At 44.8% G+C, this 16605-nt stretch overlaps 1 protein-coding gene across 8 annotated transcripts in view; it reads right to left on the bottom strand.

The window, feature by feature from the left end:
* Positions 1-16605, bottom strand: part of KIF21A (kinesin family member 21A) — a 2335619-nt gene that overhangs the window by 1963381 nt on the left and 355633 nt on the right. For all 8 annotated transcript variants that reach the window (XM_069629214.1, XM_069629217.1, XM_069629219.1 and 5 more), the window contains exon 4: positions 4225-4374. In XM_069629214.1, coding sequence (XP_069485315.1) covers positions 4225-4374 — 150 coding nt within the window. The remainder of the gene's footprint in view (positions 1-4224; positions 4375-16605) is intronic.

Below are 16605 nucleotides of genomic sequence, written 5' to 3'. Positions count from 1 at the left end.
TTTTATGGCATTCATTTTCGGCCACAGTCCCAGTGTTAAACAACCCCATTTCAATATATCTCTCCGAATTTTCTCCAGAGTTTTTGAAATATTACATTCTGCCATTTTTTTCAGGTCATGGACCATGTAAATTCCTAAATACTTCATTGCCTCCGTCTCCCAATGGCAATTCCAGGAACCTATAGCATTCTTAGGTTGTCCAACATCTAGAGGAAAAACCACTGTCTTTTCCCAATTCATTTTGTGGCCAGACTATAACCCGACTTCCTTTTACATACTTTGAAGCTTCTCACACCCTTCCAACGGGTTCGACAAGATGATAGTCATGTCATCTGCATAACATAAGATTTTAACTTCACTATCCCCAAATTGAAGCCCATGAAGACTCTGTTCTTGCTTTATATATGCAAACAACAGTTCCAGTGCCAAATTAAATAGATACGTCGATAACGGGCAGCCCTGCCTGGTACCTATGGACAAAAGGAATGGAGAAGACATTACACAATTGACCCAGATTCTGGCATGAATAGATGAGTTCAATGTTTTGATAACTTTAGTGTCCCCAAAACCCATTTTCCTGAGTGTGTATTCCAAGAAGGCCCAGTTGACCCTATCGAAGTCCTTGGTAGGGCTCCTGGGTTATGTGTCACAGTATGCGTTTGGCAGTTTTGAAGCTAGTTGTAAAAGCTATGAAAATATAGGTCGTGGTCATATAGGCTCCCTTTGTTTGCATAGTAATGCAAAAAGAGACTGGTGGCTGGCCTAGTTAAAGACTCAGGTGAGCCATGTGCACAATAACCAAAAATAAATGGGCAAAAAAGAAACCAGAAAAAGAAGAGATGCTAATAACCATGGCAGAGAGCTTGGCAAGAGGTGCTGAAACACACTAAGAGATGCAGAAATTGTAAAGTTACACATGAGAAAAGGTAACGAATCCTGTGAGCGATTCAGATTACGAAGATCATTCGGTCAGGCCAATTGTGGTAATAGCAAATAGGACTTCACCACAACATTCGGAGGTGGCTAGCCACTCTTGAAGTGGGCACATCTACCCAGCAAGCACTGTGCTGCAGAATGGCATTACCATTTCAAGCAGTCCTCTGCAGGTGCTGGGGAAGTGCAGAAACACCATTTAAGAGACATGCCCTGTCCATGCCAGTTGCTGGTAATTGAAAATCACGGCACGAGCAGGACATATATGAGATCCACTCTGCTCCAGTGTTTCAGCTCACGTTACAGCAATGTGAAAGCTGGTGAGAGAAGAGCCGCGGCTGATGCCTTCAGGCAGTCTCGATCGCACTGGCATCCGTTGGGTGCTTCGACCGCCCTCGCATTTGCAGACAAGCATGGAAACGAGACACAAACAATCCGCTCGGGCTAAGGCCTTGATGACTGATTTTCGCCCCGACAACAGCTCTGGGAATCATGACCCAAGGTTCCCGGGCATAAGGTAAGTGCAACATAGGGGCATGTTTACACACACTTCTTCGGTGAAGTAGGAAATAAGTGTGTGTATTCTCAGTGCATATTCTAAATTACTACAGGGTTCACCTGTGACGGGACAGGCTCAGAAATCCGCAAGTTAAGAACTTGATCAATTATACGACTGATTATTGCTTCCATGTGCTTGCTTTCTACTTAGGTTTTATGTTCTCTGTGGAACTGAGATACAGTCTGAACTTTGGTACCATGCGTCAGTTTACTTATGAAGGGTTTGTAGCACAACCCATTGCTGCTATGCTATGTTTGTATAGGTTATGTGAGCTCTATATCAAGTGAGCTATGTTATGCTTTGTATGCTTACACTATGCTATAGTACAACCTAGCAGATCAGGCTTACTCACAGTACGGTTGGCAGCAAGTCCATGCATGTTCAATGACTTACTAGACCGACTGATTGGGATAATTGGGTTGGTACACAAGTGTACTGTTCTTTTCCTAGAAATCCCCAACACCTATCAATTCTTGTTTCCTAACCTTCTTTCCAGTGTCCCTAATTCCCCCCCCCCCTCCATTGGCTCCCAGGTGGTGACTTGTTGTGCTAGATTCAGGCACCCGTGCCAACCAAGGTGGGAGGGGTTGTGTCCCTTTCGGCTTCTGTGGTTGGGGAAGAGGGCATAAATACACCCTATCCTTTCTTGGGCATTGACACATGCAGACTAAAGCATTGGCATACAAGTGTAAAATCCTTCAGAAAAGCAGTATAAATGTGGTGGAAGAGGGGGCTAATCCCACAGTAGTCTTGAATCCATTGCAACAGAGTAAAGGTTACTGACTAACAATTGCTACACCTTCAACCCAACAGGGGAGACGGATACAAATTAGTGATGAAAAGAGTTGCAAATAGGAATTTCGTGAAAGAGAAATAGACAATATACAATAATATAAGGGAACATTGTATTGTTGGTCATTAAAGGCCAGAAGAAGACTTTGCATCAATGGAAGGAAAAGTAAATAAAAGAAACAGGCAACCTCAGTCATAAAGGGAAGACAACTTGAATGTTTCAATGGCAAGACAAGCCCAGTGTTGGAGAATGAATAGCCACCTAACACAATGTGTGATGTGAAAAGCCAGCCCACTGAAAAACCCATAAGTGGTTGATAAAAACTCAAGGGTTTGAATTTACTGGATGTCTGCTGCCAAACTCACTTGCTAAAATATCAATGTTCAAACTCCTAGAAGAGGCCTACAACCAATCACTGAGAATTCAAGGCTTTGATTTGGTGAAATTGGCACTTCAAACAAGGACAGTTACAAAATACCACAATCAATAAAATGATCATCAACTACAGATAAGTAATAATATGAACAGGGTTTCAGGTTGCCTGATGAGATTGAAGTTTTACAGTGCAGAGGAGTGGTAAGTAAACTTCTTTAATGCGCATCATGGAGTCTTCAATGGTTTAGGTTGGCCTTGGTGGCTAGACAGTATGTGGTAAAGTTTGGTGGGTATTGTGGCATTATCTGTCCAGCCCTAGGGTATGGATACTAAGCATTTGATGGTGTGAAAACCAAGTGTGTTGTGGGCCGGTTGTTTGATGTTTAGGGACACTAGAAGTTTGAGGTCTTCTGGAAAGGAACGGCTAGAATGTTTAAATGGAGCTGGTCCTGAGGTCTGACTCCACCCAGAAAGGTTGCTTTGTTGGTCTATGAAGGTTGGTAGATCAGGTGTCCACCTGGGTTAGTGCTTGGAAGGCAGCAAGTGAGATTTACATGGAGGTCGAAGGTGAGGTTTCTGCAAGGGTGCAGGTTCATGATAACTTGGGGAGGACTGCAAATCCTCCTACAATCTATTTTGACTAGTCGCTATTCTGAACGCTCTATCCTGTGAGAATGAGGTCTTCGAAGAGGTGTGTATTGTGCAACGGTTGGGCAAAAACAGGTCTCTTATGAAGAGGTACTTTAGAGCTCAATTGAAGATTATTTTTTCTGCCTCATGGATGACAGAAATGTGTGTTAATGAGCATGAATGAGCGTGTGTTTGGTAATTGGGTGTTAGTGAGTGAAATGAGTATGTGATGGTCGGGGGTGTGTGAGAGTGAAGTGTCCATGTTCATGGTGTCATTGGGCAAGTAGGGAGTGGAAGGCTTGGGGAGATTCACATGACAACGTGCTTACCCTGTATCTGTGGTTAAAGATTTTGGCCCTTTGCCCGTCAATGCTTTAAAAGGAACAAGTAGAAGCCACTACTGTCTTCTGGAACCCTGTGCTTCAGTCATCTGGAGATGGGTGTACTGGAAATCTGACTTAAGAGGGAGAATCCGCAGGTGAGCGGTAAATGGGTAGTGATAATGCACTGCAAACTGAGATGGAGGGAGGTGCAATGTTGTGGACCTGAATAATGACTAGATAATGAAAGAGGTCAACGTGGATCCATAGTAGGCTAGCAAAGAGTGCAGCTTTGGAATGTTCACTCAGGGCCACTGGGAATCTCTCATTACCTCTAGTGACTCACACACAATCCCCAGTGTTTGCTTTGGCAAGTGCTAAGATCTGCATGAGTGATACAGGCCAGAGTGTGATGTGAAAGGAAAAAGCTAACAGTAGCAATGGGAATCCCTGATTTCATATATGCTTGTGAAAGGTTTGACTAAGAATGAGACAGATTTTAGAGTGTATGGGAAATACCTCTTAAAACAACCTCTAGACCCAAAGTTCTTTTTTTAACATTCAAAACACTGCGAACAAATTGTGTAATAAGAACTGTATTCATTTAAAATCACCTCTGCCTCAGAGTTCACAGTTCGGGTTGTTACTCCAACAGTATAAATTCCACCAGTGGCATCTTCGTGTATTCTTATATTCGATTTTTTATTTTTTGCATCCAAATCCCGTGTAGAATCAAACAGATCAAGAACTTCTTCATTGTAAAGCTGGCAAGCAAAAGTGTTAAAGAGTGAGTTCCATACAACTTTGTTAGAAAAGTAATGATAAGCATGGCACATACTCTTTTTAAATTGAATGTGAAACAGTTTACAATTGGAAATAATGTTATGCTTTAACTTAAAAGTACTCGCTCACTTCATGTCCATAATAAACAATGTATCAGAATAGTTACTCTTATCACATTAAAACAGAAATGATTACCTTCATGGTAAACAGTAGTCCGACTCCTTGCTCACCCCTCCTTCATGGCTGGTTGGAGCACTGCAGGCTTCACTTGGAAAAATGCTTCAAAGAACAGGGGCCTGCCCTGCGACAACAACCCGCCACACTCCCATCCCACCCTCACTTGTAAGGCACTGACTATCAACTCCCAGTCCCAATATATTTTTCAGAAGGTTGTAGCACAGTTTATCTGCTGAGAGGGGATGTCGGAAGGGACTTGTGAAGGAGGGCGGACAGAAAATTTGAGTACTATAATCCTTAAATAATTCTTTGAATAATCGGTCAAGAAGATATATTACATGGGTCATTTGATCATAGAATTCCCTCTGTATCAAACAGTTGGCATCTTAATATGTTGTTGCTGACTAATGGAGAGTTATATGATGAAAGCAGAATCAAAATTATTCATAACATATGGAATCATAAAGAATGCCTATAGTGCACAACGGCTGCTAAGTATGCAGCTCTGTATCACAAAATGACAGTTAGTATGAATCCAAAATATCCACTTAGGTGAGATCCTTAAGTAAGGTTGATCAATAGAATAAGAGATTTGGCTTGACTATGGAAATTTGGAACCAGGGACTGAATCTAGACCATGTGAGAATTGTTCAGTTAGCGAATTTGCTAGAACACGGACAGGACTTTCTCATTGAGATGGCAAATGGATACTTCAAGGGGAATCCCAGGGGGGTAGAGGTGTGGGGGTGAATTGGGGAGGAGGGTTGTTGGCTAAAGCCCAACCAATTACAACCAGGCAAGGGAGAGGTAGGTGTAGGACTTTGCGCCCTCTAAACTCTATGGAAGGAGAGGGATAGGAACAGGTATATAAAATCATCCCTTGTACTTGTGAAATATAGTCCCAAAAGTCATTTCTGAAAACGCATCATCCTCTCATCAATGCCAACTTGTGTAGGGATGACGTAGATATGATGGCCAGCAGTGTTATTTTGCCTTCAGTTCTGCTTAATTTGCTTATACAAGGCACTTTTGGCAGATTGTTCCCCCTTTTAATCAAAGATACTCAAAAATAAATGTCTATATAATTGGATGAGTTCACATAGTAGGGAAAGCAGGAGGGTGATGAGGAATCTGTGGTAGGAACCAATGTGTTTACCATAAAGAACATTACCAAAGGCAATGTGTTCTTCTAATGGTCACATTTCTCCCACAGATAACTCACTTCATGGCAAACGTCTGCAACCGGAGCACCTCTTATGTTGACATTGATCCCACCTTTTTTGTTGAGTGGTTCCAGATGCCTTCTGCCATCCCCTTGTTGGCTAAATCGTAACACGTTGTGATGCAAAAAAATCACCAACCTCAAAAGTGTCGTCTTCGAGATAGCCTTCACTTTTTTATGAAGCCAGAAAATAGTATAAACAATTAGTTGTACTGCCTCAAGTCTTGCTCACGAGCCAGCACATTTCAAGGCTTGCTTTGGGTCCAGTCTGTGAAGCCTCTTTTCCTCCGTTGAAGAATGAGGTGGAGGGAAAAAATTAAGTACATTAACTTTTTGCAATGAATGGAACTTGCTCACAAGCTTTGTTAAGAGTGAAGCTTTAACTCATAGGGTCACCTTGTCCTTTGCAAACTGTACAAATTCATGAGAACTAGAGAGGGCCTGAAGTACTGTAACTCATCTTACTCGAGGCTTCTTTCTTTTATGGTGGTTTTCTTGGTTGCACTAACTTTTAAGGGGAACAAATGCATGGGTTTAAAAGGAGCTGACATCAAGGATGTCAAAACTAAATGGGTCCTCTGCCGGGCCACTAAATGTTTTGAAGAAAAATCATTAACAAGTCCTTTTAGAAACTGTACGGCAAGGGGCAACGTAAATAAGGACCATTGTTGTGGATACCTCTTAAAAATAGAAAGGGAGGCTAGATAGCCTTTACCTGTATTTGCATTTAGGCCAGGAAAAGCAAAAACACTGCTGGTGGAGCACAACAATGGGTCAAGCTCTCTTTCCCTGCACCAACTTACAAACAAGAATAGATGCGAGTGAAACCATACAAACGGGGTGGTGTGGCCAGCCGAGGATGTAGACAGATGTTTTCTTGGTGAGGTCTGTGCACCACACCAGCCAGTGGACCCTGACCCTCTTAAATGTGACCGGGTCGCATTAGAATTCCCATGCTGATATGGGAAACGGTGGGGCATAAGTCTGTGAGGTTTGGGGCCCTTTCCTAGCTGTGGGGCCGAAAGCGCACCAAAAGCATTTTCCTACCACCCGACCAAGATGGCGGACGAATTCGATGATCCTGTGTGGGCACTGACATCACGCCATGAGGAGGACCGGTAGGTAGACAATTACCCAATCAGACCCCGAGAGGCACCCACCCACCAGAAGGTGCCCCAAACAACATTATTGAATATCCCAAGACAGAGGGAGGGCTGTCGGAGTAGAGCAAAGCCCAGAACACTTGATAGGATATTCACTACAAACAACTGTGGCTGAGGACCGGACCAGCAGATCTGTGTGTATCAGGATGGATCCCGGAGCCGGACCGCAGAGGAAAGTGCAGTCCCAAGGGGCACAGGTACAGCCCTGACAATGTAGGCGAGGGCTCAGAGTCACACAGGGGAGGCAGCGCAGAGCTCCAGAAAAGTGTTCAAGGAAGAGTACTGTGTGACCTGCCGTCTTCTGGCACAGAGGGTGCTGGGAATGCGCGCTGAGGGAAACCGCAAATTAGCATTGGGCCGCTAGTGGGAAGGCAACCCCATGAAATACCCGGATGGCATGATCTGGAGCCCCATTTATCACAGCGTAAGACAGAACCAGTCCTATGCCAGAGGTAATGTGAGGGAGTTGGAAGGGCCGCAGTCCCTGAAGCCCCTAAATGTGTCTGGAGTGTTGGTTTTGGTACCATTGTCAATCACCCTATACTACAACCCTGTTGGTGGCCAGAGTTCTCTTTTAAAGTTCCACAATGCAAGCCAATGGTGAATAAACAATGTAGACTGCCAAAGGAAAGCGCCGGGCAAGACAGCATCTGGGATGCCAGCGCACAGAAATGACTCACTGGAGCAAAAGGAAGACAACTTACCTCAGCGTTGCAGGAGCAATACACCAAACAAACACCAAGTAGAAAAGGCAGCAAGACCACACACAGTGACACTCAGAAAAAGGGGAGGCGCTAAGAGGGTTTTAAAAAAGCTGTACCATACGATGACCCAAATCCCTGGAGGAAGAACATATTTGGATTATCCCACAGTCAGGTGAGACATGAGATGAATGGGTATAAGAGGGGGGGGCGGCAACAGAAGCCTTAAAACGGGATGTCATGGTTATTAAAGAACCACTGAAATGAAACAGAGTGAAAGGTGTTCGCATGATGTTAGGTGGTGTGGAGGTGGACCGAGAGACCAGAAGGTGAATGAGTAAGAGAAGGAGGAAGCAGAGATAGAGTAGGAGGAAGAGAAAGGAAGGGTAGGAGTAGGGTGAGGAGTGCGAGGGAGAGAGTAAGAAAGATTGAACCACTCGTGTGATCATGTGAAGGCGGTTAAGCAGGGAACCCTAAAGAATACCAGGAGGGAGAAAAGGCCCTGACCTTTAGGTTTTCACCTGAAGCTCAAAATAGAGTGGGCAGTAGGGGATACCAATTTAGTTTCAACACCACCCTGGGTGATAGGGAAGTCTGGGTAAGAGTGGAGGGAGCCCACAGGAGGGCGAGGGACAGGGCAGGGAAAGCCACTAGTGTGAACCATCTACAAATTGACAAGATCAGAAGTTATATTAAACGATTAAGAAAAAGTCCTTGAACTATCATTGGTGCTCTGAAGATTATTTAGGCAATCTGTGTCATTGAGTTGTTCACTTGTTTAGTTGCTCTCCGCATCCCACCCTCCATTACCATATTCCTTTCAATAGATGTAAAGTCCTATCCTGCAGATGCAGTTACCTAGCTTTTGGTGGTGGGATTTGAGCATAGGAATCTTGTCTGGGGTTCCCAAGGCCAAATGGGATTGGCAATTGCCTCTTCCCTACAAAGGAAACATAACTTAGCTATTATCCAAATTCGGTTACTGATTAGTACTATCACATTTTAGCCCATTATTTCCTATAAGAGAAATGTTAACAGCGTTTGCAACTCCACTCAAAGTAGCCTAGACAAGGCTACTTACCTTGAACTTGGTGGAACATTTCTTCAGATTAGGAACTCGGTTCATTAAGGTTAGATACTGGACTGCAACTGACTTAAAGAATTAGGCCTACCTTTATTTATTCCAACAATCCCTCCCACCTACCCCTGCCCCCCCCCCCCCCCACACAATTTAGGTCCATATAACAGTGCTGCTGTGGATACTGGGTAGTCTAAAGCATGGTTACCCATTACATGGCCCCCACCAGATGTTTTGAATTTAATTTTCATTATCTTTGCATAGTCAGTAATGGAGGATCGTGGGAGTTGTAGCTCAGAACATCTTGAGAGCCACATAATTAGTAACCATAGGCTAAAATGCAGTGCACACCAATTTTGCATATGTAACTGCAATTGAATATGGGTATATGGGATAGATTACTCACCATAATGGTATTTTTGGTGCTTGTATCTGCTTAGATGCACATGCTCTGCACAGTCCGACATCTAGTGGAAGTGGCAGAGTATAACAAGATTTGTTTTCGAAACTCGAAAACGGAAGTCGACAGGGTGTGTTAGTAATACTATGCCTAGTGTGACGTGTACTGTGCCCATGGTCCTTCACGCGTCGAGGTCCCTCGGATTGCTTGTTTCTGACATGAGGTTGTATGAAGTATAGCGTGAGTACAGAAGTGATCAAGCAGAAACAGTGATAACCCAGAAAACATCTATGCGCCTTCCACTCCAGAAGGGTAGGAAGGGTGGGTGCAAGTGAATCTAAGCATTTACAAGCACCAGACATACGATTACGGTGAGTAATGAATCCCTTCTGGAGCTTGTGGATCTGCTAAAATCACATGCTCTGCCTAGATTAGCGAGCCATATCTGGAGAAGGTGGTGGGAAGTGAGATGGTACAGCGGCAAAGAGATGTTTAGGACCACTTGCCCCACCTGTGAATCTGCTTTAGAGTGTGTGTCAATGCAATAATGCTGTGTGAATGTATGGGTGGAATTCCTTGCAGCAGCTTTGCAAATGGTGTCTATGACGATGTTTGGAATGAAAGCTAAGGTAGCTCCTATACCTCTGGTAGAGTGAGCCCTGGGGTGAAAGGGAATACTTTGTTGGATAGGTAATAGCAGAGCTGTATGCACTTGACTATCCATCTGGGGATGGCGTTCTTGGATATATGATCGCCATCTCTTCCAGGTGCCATGGAAACAAAGAGTTGGTCCGTTTTCCTTACAGGTTTAGTTTTGTTCACATAGTACAAGACTGCCCTCCGTACACATCAAGTGTATGGAGGCTTCTTTCTGCCAAGTTTGATGGATTTGAAAGAAGGTAGGGGGTTCTATGGACTTATTAACATGGAACTTTGAAATTAACTTCGGTGAGAACCTAGGATGTGTTCTAGGATAACCGTGTCCTTGTGTACAATGAAAAAAGGGTCTTGTACGGACAAAGCCTGTAGCTCACTGACTCGTCTTATAGAGATGATAGCTACTAGGAATGCAGTTTTGTAGGTCAGATGATTTAGGCTGGCTTTGTGCATAGGTTCAAAAGGTCATGGAGAGCACAACACTGAGATACCAACCAGTGGGAGGGTTGGAAATTGGGGGGTATAGCCTCTTTAACCCTTTCATGAAAGCCTTAATGACAGGAATTTTCCACCAGGACCCATTGTTCTGTGACATGGTGTAAGCTGATAGGGCTGCCAGATGCTCTTTGATGGAGTTGAATACTAGGCCGGAGTCTAGTAGGTAAATCATGTAGTGTAGAATGTTAGCTGGGGAACATTCTGTTGAGTTTAGTGTTTGTGACGTGCACAATGTCACAAATCTCTTCCACTTATTGAAATAGCAGTGTCTGGTGTTGGGTTTCCGTGCCTCTTTAGGATAGCCATATACCTTTGTGGAAGATTGAAGTGGCCAAATTCTATGACTTCAGGAGCCAACCTGCCAAGTTCATAGATTGAGGGCGCGGGTGGAGAGATGCTCCCTTGTTTTGTGCTAGCATGTTGAACGGGCAATGGAGCTTGACTGGGTCGCACATTGCCAGTTTGAGCAGATGTGGAAGCCAAGGTTGTCTCGCCCACATGGGAGCAACCAAGATTAGAGTACCTTGTTCCTGGTGCATCATGTGCATTATTTTGCTCAGGAGTGGTGTCGGAGGAGAAAAGCATGAGCAAGTTTCCCTAACCAGTTCATCCACAGGGCATGCCCCTTGAACCCTGGTTGGGGAAACCCGGAGCGTCTGGGCATTGAGGTTTGTGGCAAATAAGTCTAACAGGGGTCACCCCATTGTGAGAATGTTCTTTCCAGGATATCTGTCAAGTCGCCACTCGTGTTCTTTAAAGGATATCTGCTTAGAGTGTCTGCCAGAGAATGGAGTACCCCTGGAACATGTTGAGATGTTAGGAACATGTTCTGCTTGAGTGCCCACTTCCATATTTTTTGGGATAGCTTGGACAGAATTTGAGAGTGTGTGCCTCCTTGTTTGTTTAGGTACAACGTGTCAGTGGTGCTGTCTGAGACCTGGCACTGTTTGACCTGTAACATGTTGTGCTGGAAGGCTTGAAGCGCCTTGAAGACTGACAATAGTTCCAGGAAGTTATGTCTTTGGGTTGTGGCATATGTCCAATGGCTGTGGGCTGTGTGGTGGAGGAAGTGATGCCCCCCACCCCCCAATCCGGCGAATGAGGAGTCTGTAGTCAGGATTGCTTGTGATGGCAAAACGCAAAAACATTTTCCTTTTAGCAGGTTCCCCGTGGACCACCAGCAAAGAGCCTGTACCAAGCTTAGCGAAACAACCACTAGATCGTCCCACTGACCGCTTGCCTGAGACCATTGTTTTGCTAACCATTCCTGCATTGGACGCATGCGCAGATGTGCGTGTGAAACCAAATGAATGCATGAGGCCATCATCCTGAGCAAGCACATTGCTTTGTATACAGTTATCTGATGATCGACCTTGTAGTGAGGTACTTGCAACAGCATGTTTTGTACTCTCTCGTTTTAGGGGAAAGTCAGCTCCTCCATCGTCTTTAGAATAGCCCCTAGAATTGTTTTATTTGGCTGGGTTTCTTTTCGTCGATGGAGAAGTCCATATTGAAAAGAAGGTCTAGTGTTTTTTGCGTATTTTGTTTGAAAATTTGAGGAGATTCCCTGGTGATTAGCCAGTCATCCAGATAAGGGTATGCAGTGATGGAGCTTCTGCGCAGGTGTGCTGCCACTACTGCAGGTACCTTTGTGAATACTCTTGGTGCTGAGGCGATGCTGAAGGGGAGTACTTTGAAATAGTAGAGAACTCCCGCTATTATATTTTTATGTGCACAGGGAGCTTTGAATTATGAAAGTATGCATCTTTCATATCCAATGTTGCCATCTATTCCTCCCCGCACCTCCCCGTTTTAGGAATGGGATTTTCTCTTGGAGCAGGGTCATGCAAAACATTTGGGGTTTGACATATTTGTTTGCAGGGCGCAGATTTGGCACACGGAAGTATGTTTAATAAATACCCTTGTTTAACTGGTTTGTTGGGACGATCTCTATGGCTTCCTTCTCCAGCAGTGCCTTTACTGCTTACAACAATATGCGTTTTTCTTCTGTTGACATTTTTGAATCCCCTCCCATGCATATTCAGCCTCCTACTGGAGAGGACCTAAAACGGTGCATTATTGTTTGGGATGGGTGGGCTTTCTCCCAGGTGAGGTTCTGCCCCTTTTATTTCCTCTTTGAAAACTGTAAGAGGAACCGGGCCTTGCAATTGGCCCCAAAACGAGGACTGTCCATCCTGAGTGCAGCCCAAGGAACGTTGAGCACCCCGACCCCGAAACCTTCAGATGTTTGAGGTGCCCCGTTGAACATAGGGCTTGTCAACTAGTCAAGGGATTTTACAGTGTTGTATTCCTCCTTAGCACTCTTAAGGGCGTCTTTGAGGGCCTTCCCGAAAAATACATTAGGCTCCACCAGCATGTTTAGGAGGGTTGCCCGAGTTTCTAACTTAAACCCGATCATCAGAGCCAGGCGTGGCACTTGATGAGGGTACCCTGTGCTATGATGCGTTCTGCATTATCCGCAGCATCAAGGTTGTTTTTCAAGATGCAGTTTGATATCTGCTTGCCTTCTGTAATAGTCTAACAACTGAGCCTTTAGGGTTTCCGGGACGGCTTCGATTTGGTGTTCCAGGTCAACCCATTTGTGGCAGCCTTAACTAGCTAGAAGTGTAGTGTTGTTGGCGATTCGGTTTAAAAAGAGGGGTGGGGCAAATCCCTTGCGCCAGCTTCAAAAAGTGAATAATAATGACCCTTCAAACTATAATAGTCAGATTTTCAATAGAGCTTCCTTTATTAAGGATCCTTAAATCATATTGAGAAGTTTTGATAAACTGGATTCATCTTGATTAATGTTAAAGGACTCATACACTCATGTGTTTGTAGTGTTAGTCCTAACAATAGCGTACAATGATTCCTTTTGTGGTTTGCTATTGGTGGTAGGTCCTCCTAGCATTCAAGGATTTCTATTATGATTGGCTGTTAAAGTAAATCCTCTACATGTGTTTCACCACCAATGATAATAGTGGCCCATCAGGAGGATAGCAGTGTGTGCTGCTCTGGTGATGGCAGATTTCTGTTGATCCTTGGTGATCTTGTGCGTGTTGTCACTATAAGGGTGACGATCCTAGTTTAAAGTTTTCGCCCCCAATGAGTTTGGTGGGGGACTCAAGACTTTTCTTTTCAGTTCTGCTTTTAGATAAGCCGATCCTGTTGGCGATTCTGGTTTGGTATGTCGCACAGGAGACGACCTTTCTCCTGAACGTATATCTTTTTTTGCCTTCCTTGTCAGGTGGTGCCTCTGCCGACGCCAGGGGAGTGCCTGCCCTCTTTCTGGTGGTGGTGACCATTAACAAATCCAGTTTAAGCTGACCCTAATATACAGGGGGTCAATGGGCACCAGTGTGAATAGTTTTTCTATTGTGGGGTTGACCGCCCTTGTGAGACTAGGCACCAGTCAGGATGGCTGGATGCGCCTTTGTAGAGACGGCAGGAGTGGAATAAACTGAGTGGCAGACCTTTTGTGCCCCAGAATGTCTTCCAAAAAGTCTTTGTCGACCTGTGCTTCCTGAGTGGCGATGTTAAAGTGTTGTGTAGCCTTTAATAGCAGTTCAGTGTACTGTAGTTGGTTATCAACAGGAGAATCTGCTACTGTCTGGTCCTGGCGACTGGATTACGTAAATGTTGTCATCATCGTCATAGAATTGTTCTCGTCTATAAAGATCCTCTTGAGACCCCGGGTCTTGTGACCCCGAGGGGTCATCATAGTGCAAGTCCTGAGAGGGGTCTTGGTAGGTCAAGGCCGGGTGCCTATGGCAGAGGTGCTAGGCTGTGGCTCTAGAAGAGACTTTTTGGCAGGGGGCTGCTGTGTTGCGAGGCATCTTTAAGGGATGACAGTTGATCTGGGTGTCTGTTCATAGGCCACAAAACTTGACATTCTCCTTAAGATTTTATTAAACTGTTCAGGTGTATGGTTGTATAAAGGTGGGAAGCCCAACATGATAGGGGTGGCATGAGAGGGTGTTTGAGCTTTGAGGTGCATAGCCCCTGAGAGACGGTCTACAGGACGGGCAATAGCAGCCAGTGTGCTTTTCGAGGGAAAAGGCGTCGAAATTTGTGACTTTTCGGCGACCTCGCTTTAAGCAGGGAAGCACCGACGTGTTTCTTGATTAACTCCTCCATTGTCAGCATTTTCGTGGGGGATGCCGAAATGCCTTTCGCTGCCTGTTCTTCGGCACCTGAAAGGAGTGCCTTTTTGTGTGCGGTGTCCGTACCGACCTTCAGGTTCTGTTTTGGAGGTCTGTCATGAGGCGAAAGCATACACGATGGCCCAGAGGACAGTGAGGAACCTGACGCTTGCTCCGGGGACACTGCATGGGCTCCGACGCTCGACGGTACCATTGAAAGTCAGCCATGGTGTATGTTTTTAGTGTCTTTGTGCTTGTGTATGCTCTGGCCGCCAGGTGTCTTCTCCATCACAAAGCCACCAGCCTTCTTCTTGGAGTTGGGGACCCGCACATGGGGTTCTGACAAACCCTGCTTGCCTTCGGGGTCACTCATGACCCTGACACTGCCCTCACTGGAATATTCTGTCATGTCGATGGAGGCTTCGACCTGCATGGTTTGAGCGGCCCAGCATTTGGAACGCCAATCCTTTAAAGTTTTAGGTTGAAAAAGCAAACTTTTTTGGGGTGATCCCTTGGGAGACAGTAATTGCACACTCAGTGCATGCCCTTCCAAGGGCAGATTGGCGAGAAAAAGGGAAAGGGGGTTGACAGAATATGCATTCTCTAAAGAGGTCATTATGAAGAACCTCCCCCCTCTCTCCCTACTGAGGAATGTATGGCCGCATCTGGTCATTGATCAGTCAGTCGTCGACGACGACGATGAGGTTATTCGTCGAAAGCCGTCAAGCAGTCTGTTGGCCGTGCGGCAAAGCAAGCTATAAGAAAAGAAAAGTCTACAAGTAAACTTTCAACTAATTAAAGTCATCAACCTGGAAGAGAACTCTGCATTTGCGACCAACTTCCATGGCGGAAAGAAACTATCTGAGGGACCTTGAAGCATAAATGACCATGCGTACAATACATGTAACACTAGGGATAGTATTACTAGCACGCCCTGTCGACGTACGTTTTCGGGTTTCGAGAACAAATCTTGTAATACTCTGCAACTTAGACTAGATGTCAGACTATACAGAGCATGTGATCTAAGCAGATCCACAAGCTCCAGAAATTGTTTTACTGACAGTATTTTAACTTTAAGCATATGCCAAGTACAATATTTTTGTACTTGTGTGGACAACTTAAGGCTTGACAATCCTGCGTTTGTTAATTTTACTTTGCAGTAAATCCTGGTTCTCTTTAGTTCATGCCTTATACTCAGCCTTGTAACCAAGTGAAAGTTTAGTTAGACGTCTGTGTGAAAACCTTTGTAAGTTCACTAAGGATGTCTGCAAATCCATCCCTTGTGGTGATTCAGAAAATCTGAACATTAACCATTTCCAAAACTTCCAAAAATGATCAGACAACATAGAATTCATGGCTGAACTGCTTCAGTGATAGTTTTCACTTTGTCTAATCAAGGAACATAAACACCTGGAATAGCGTCCTCTTCCACACATGCTACTGGAGGTAGCATAATCGACTGGCACTAGCACCTTAACACATGGTATTGTAGGAACATTAATACAAGGCTTGGTAAAAAATTACAGTCGGAACCCGAGAAGAAAAGTTGTTATCTGCAGAATAAAGAGGAATATGGGAGCCCAAGAAAAAAAGGACACTTTTGGGTGAGCCAGATTCCCTGCTCCTCCTTCGGAATCTGGGTTCACCCAAAAGTGTCTTCATTTCGGGTCTGTACCAAGCATGAAGCATTTCTCTGCTGTACGGTCTCTACCTTGTAAGAGGGGTAAAGGTCATCCAACACTGTAAGCCAAACTATGAGACTTGGAGCTTTTTCTCAAAAGATACTTGCAGATGCATATGCCCAACGTGTGCTCCTGCAATGGCAGTGGAAATCCCATGGCACCTAAAGGGGTGATCTTGCCACCAATACTGAGATGCAGTCCCAATCCTGGAACAGATCTTGGTACCGAAAATCAAACCACTAAGATGCATAAGACTTCCATCCTTCCACGAAATCCAAATTGGTCTCTGGCTCCAGATGCTTCTTCAGCATGGAGACTACAAATGACAGAACTTTACCGGTGTAAACGTCCCAAGACAATGGGTAGAGGTGAAGTGAGGGGTAGCTGCTGAGAAACACTACTGGATCCAAAGCGCAGCTTGAAACTGGTCATTAACGGAATGCGTGGAGAGTGAGACAGGTACTTGGAAAAGATTACCAATACAAATTTTAC

The sequence above is a fragment of the Ambystoma mexicanum genome, chromosome 12 (assembly GCF_040938575.1).
Source record: "Ambystoma mexicanum isolate Mex_15411 chromosome 12, UKY_AmexF1_1, whole genome shotgun sequence".
Classification (NCBI taxonomy): domain Eukaryota; kingdom Metazoa; phylum Chordata; class Amphibia; order Caudata; family Ambystomatidae; genus Ambystoma; species Ambystoma mexicanum.
Note: the sequence above shows the minus strand (reverse complement) of the source record. Positions and strands in the feature narration are given on the sequence as shown.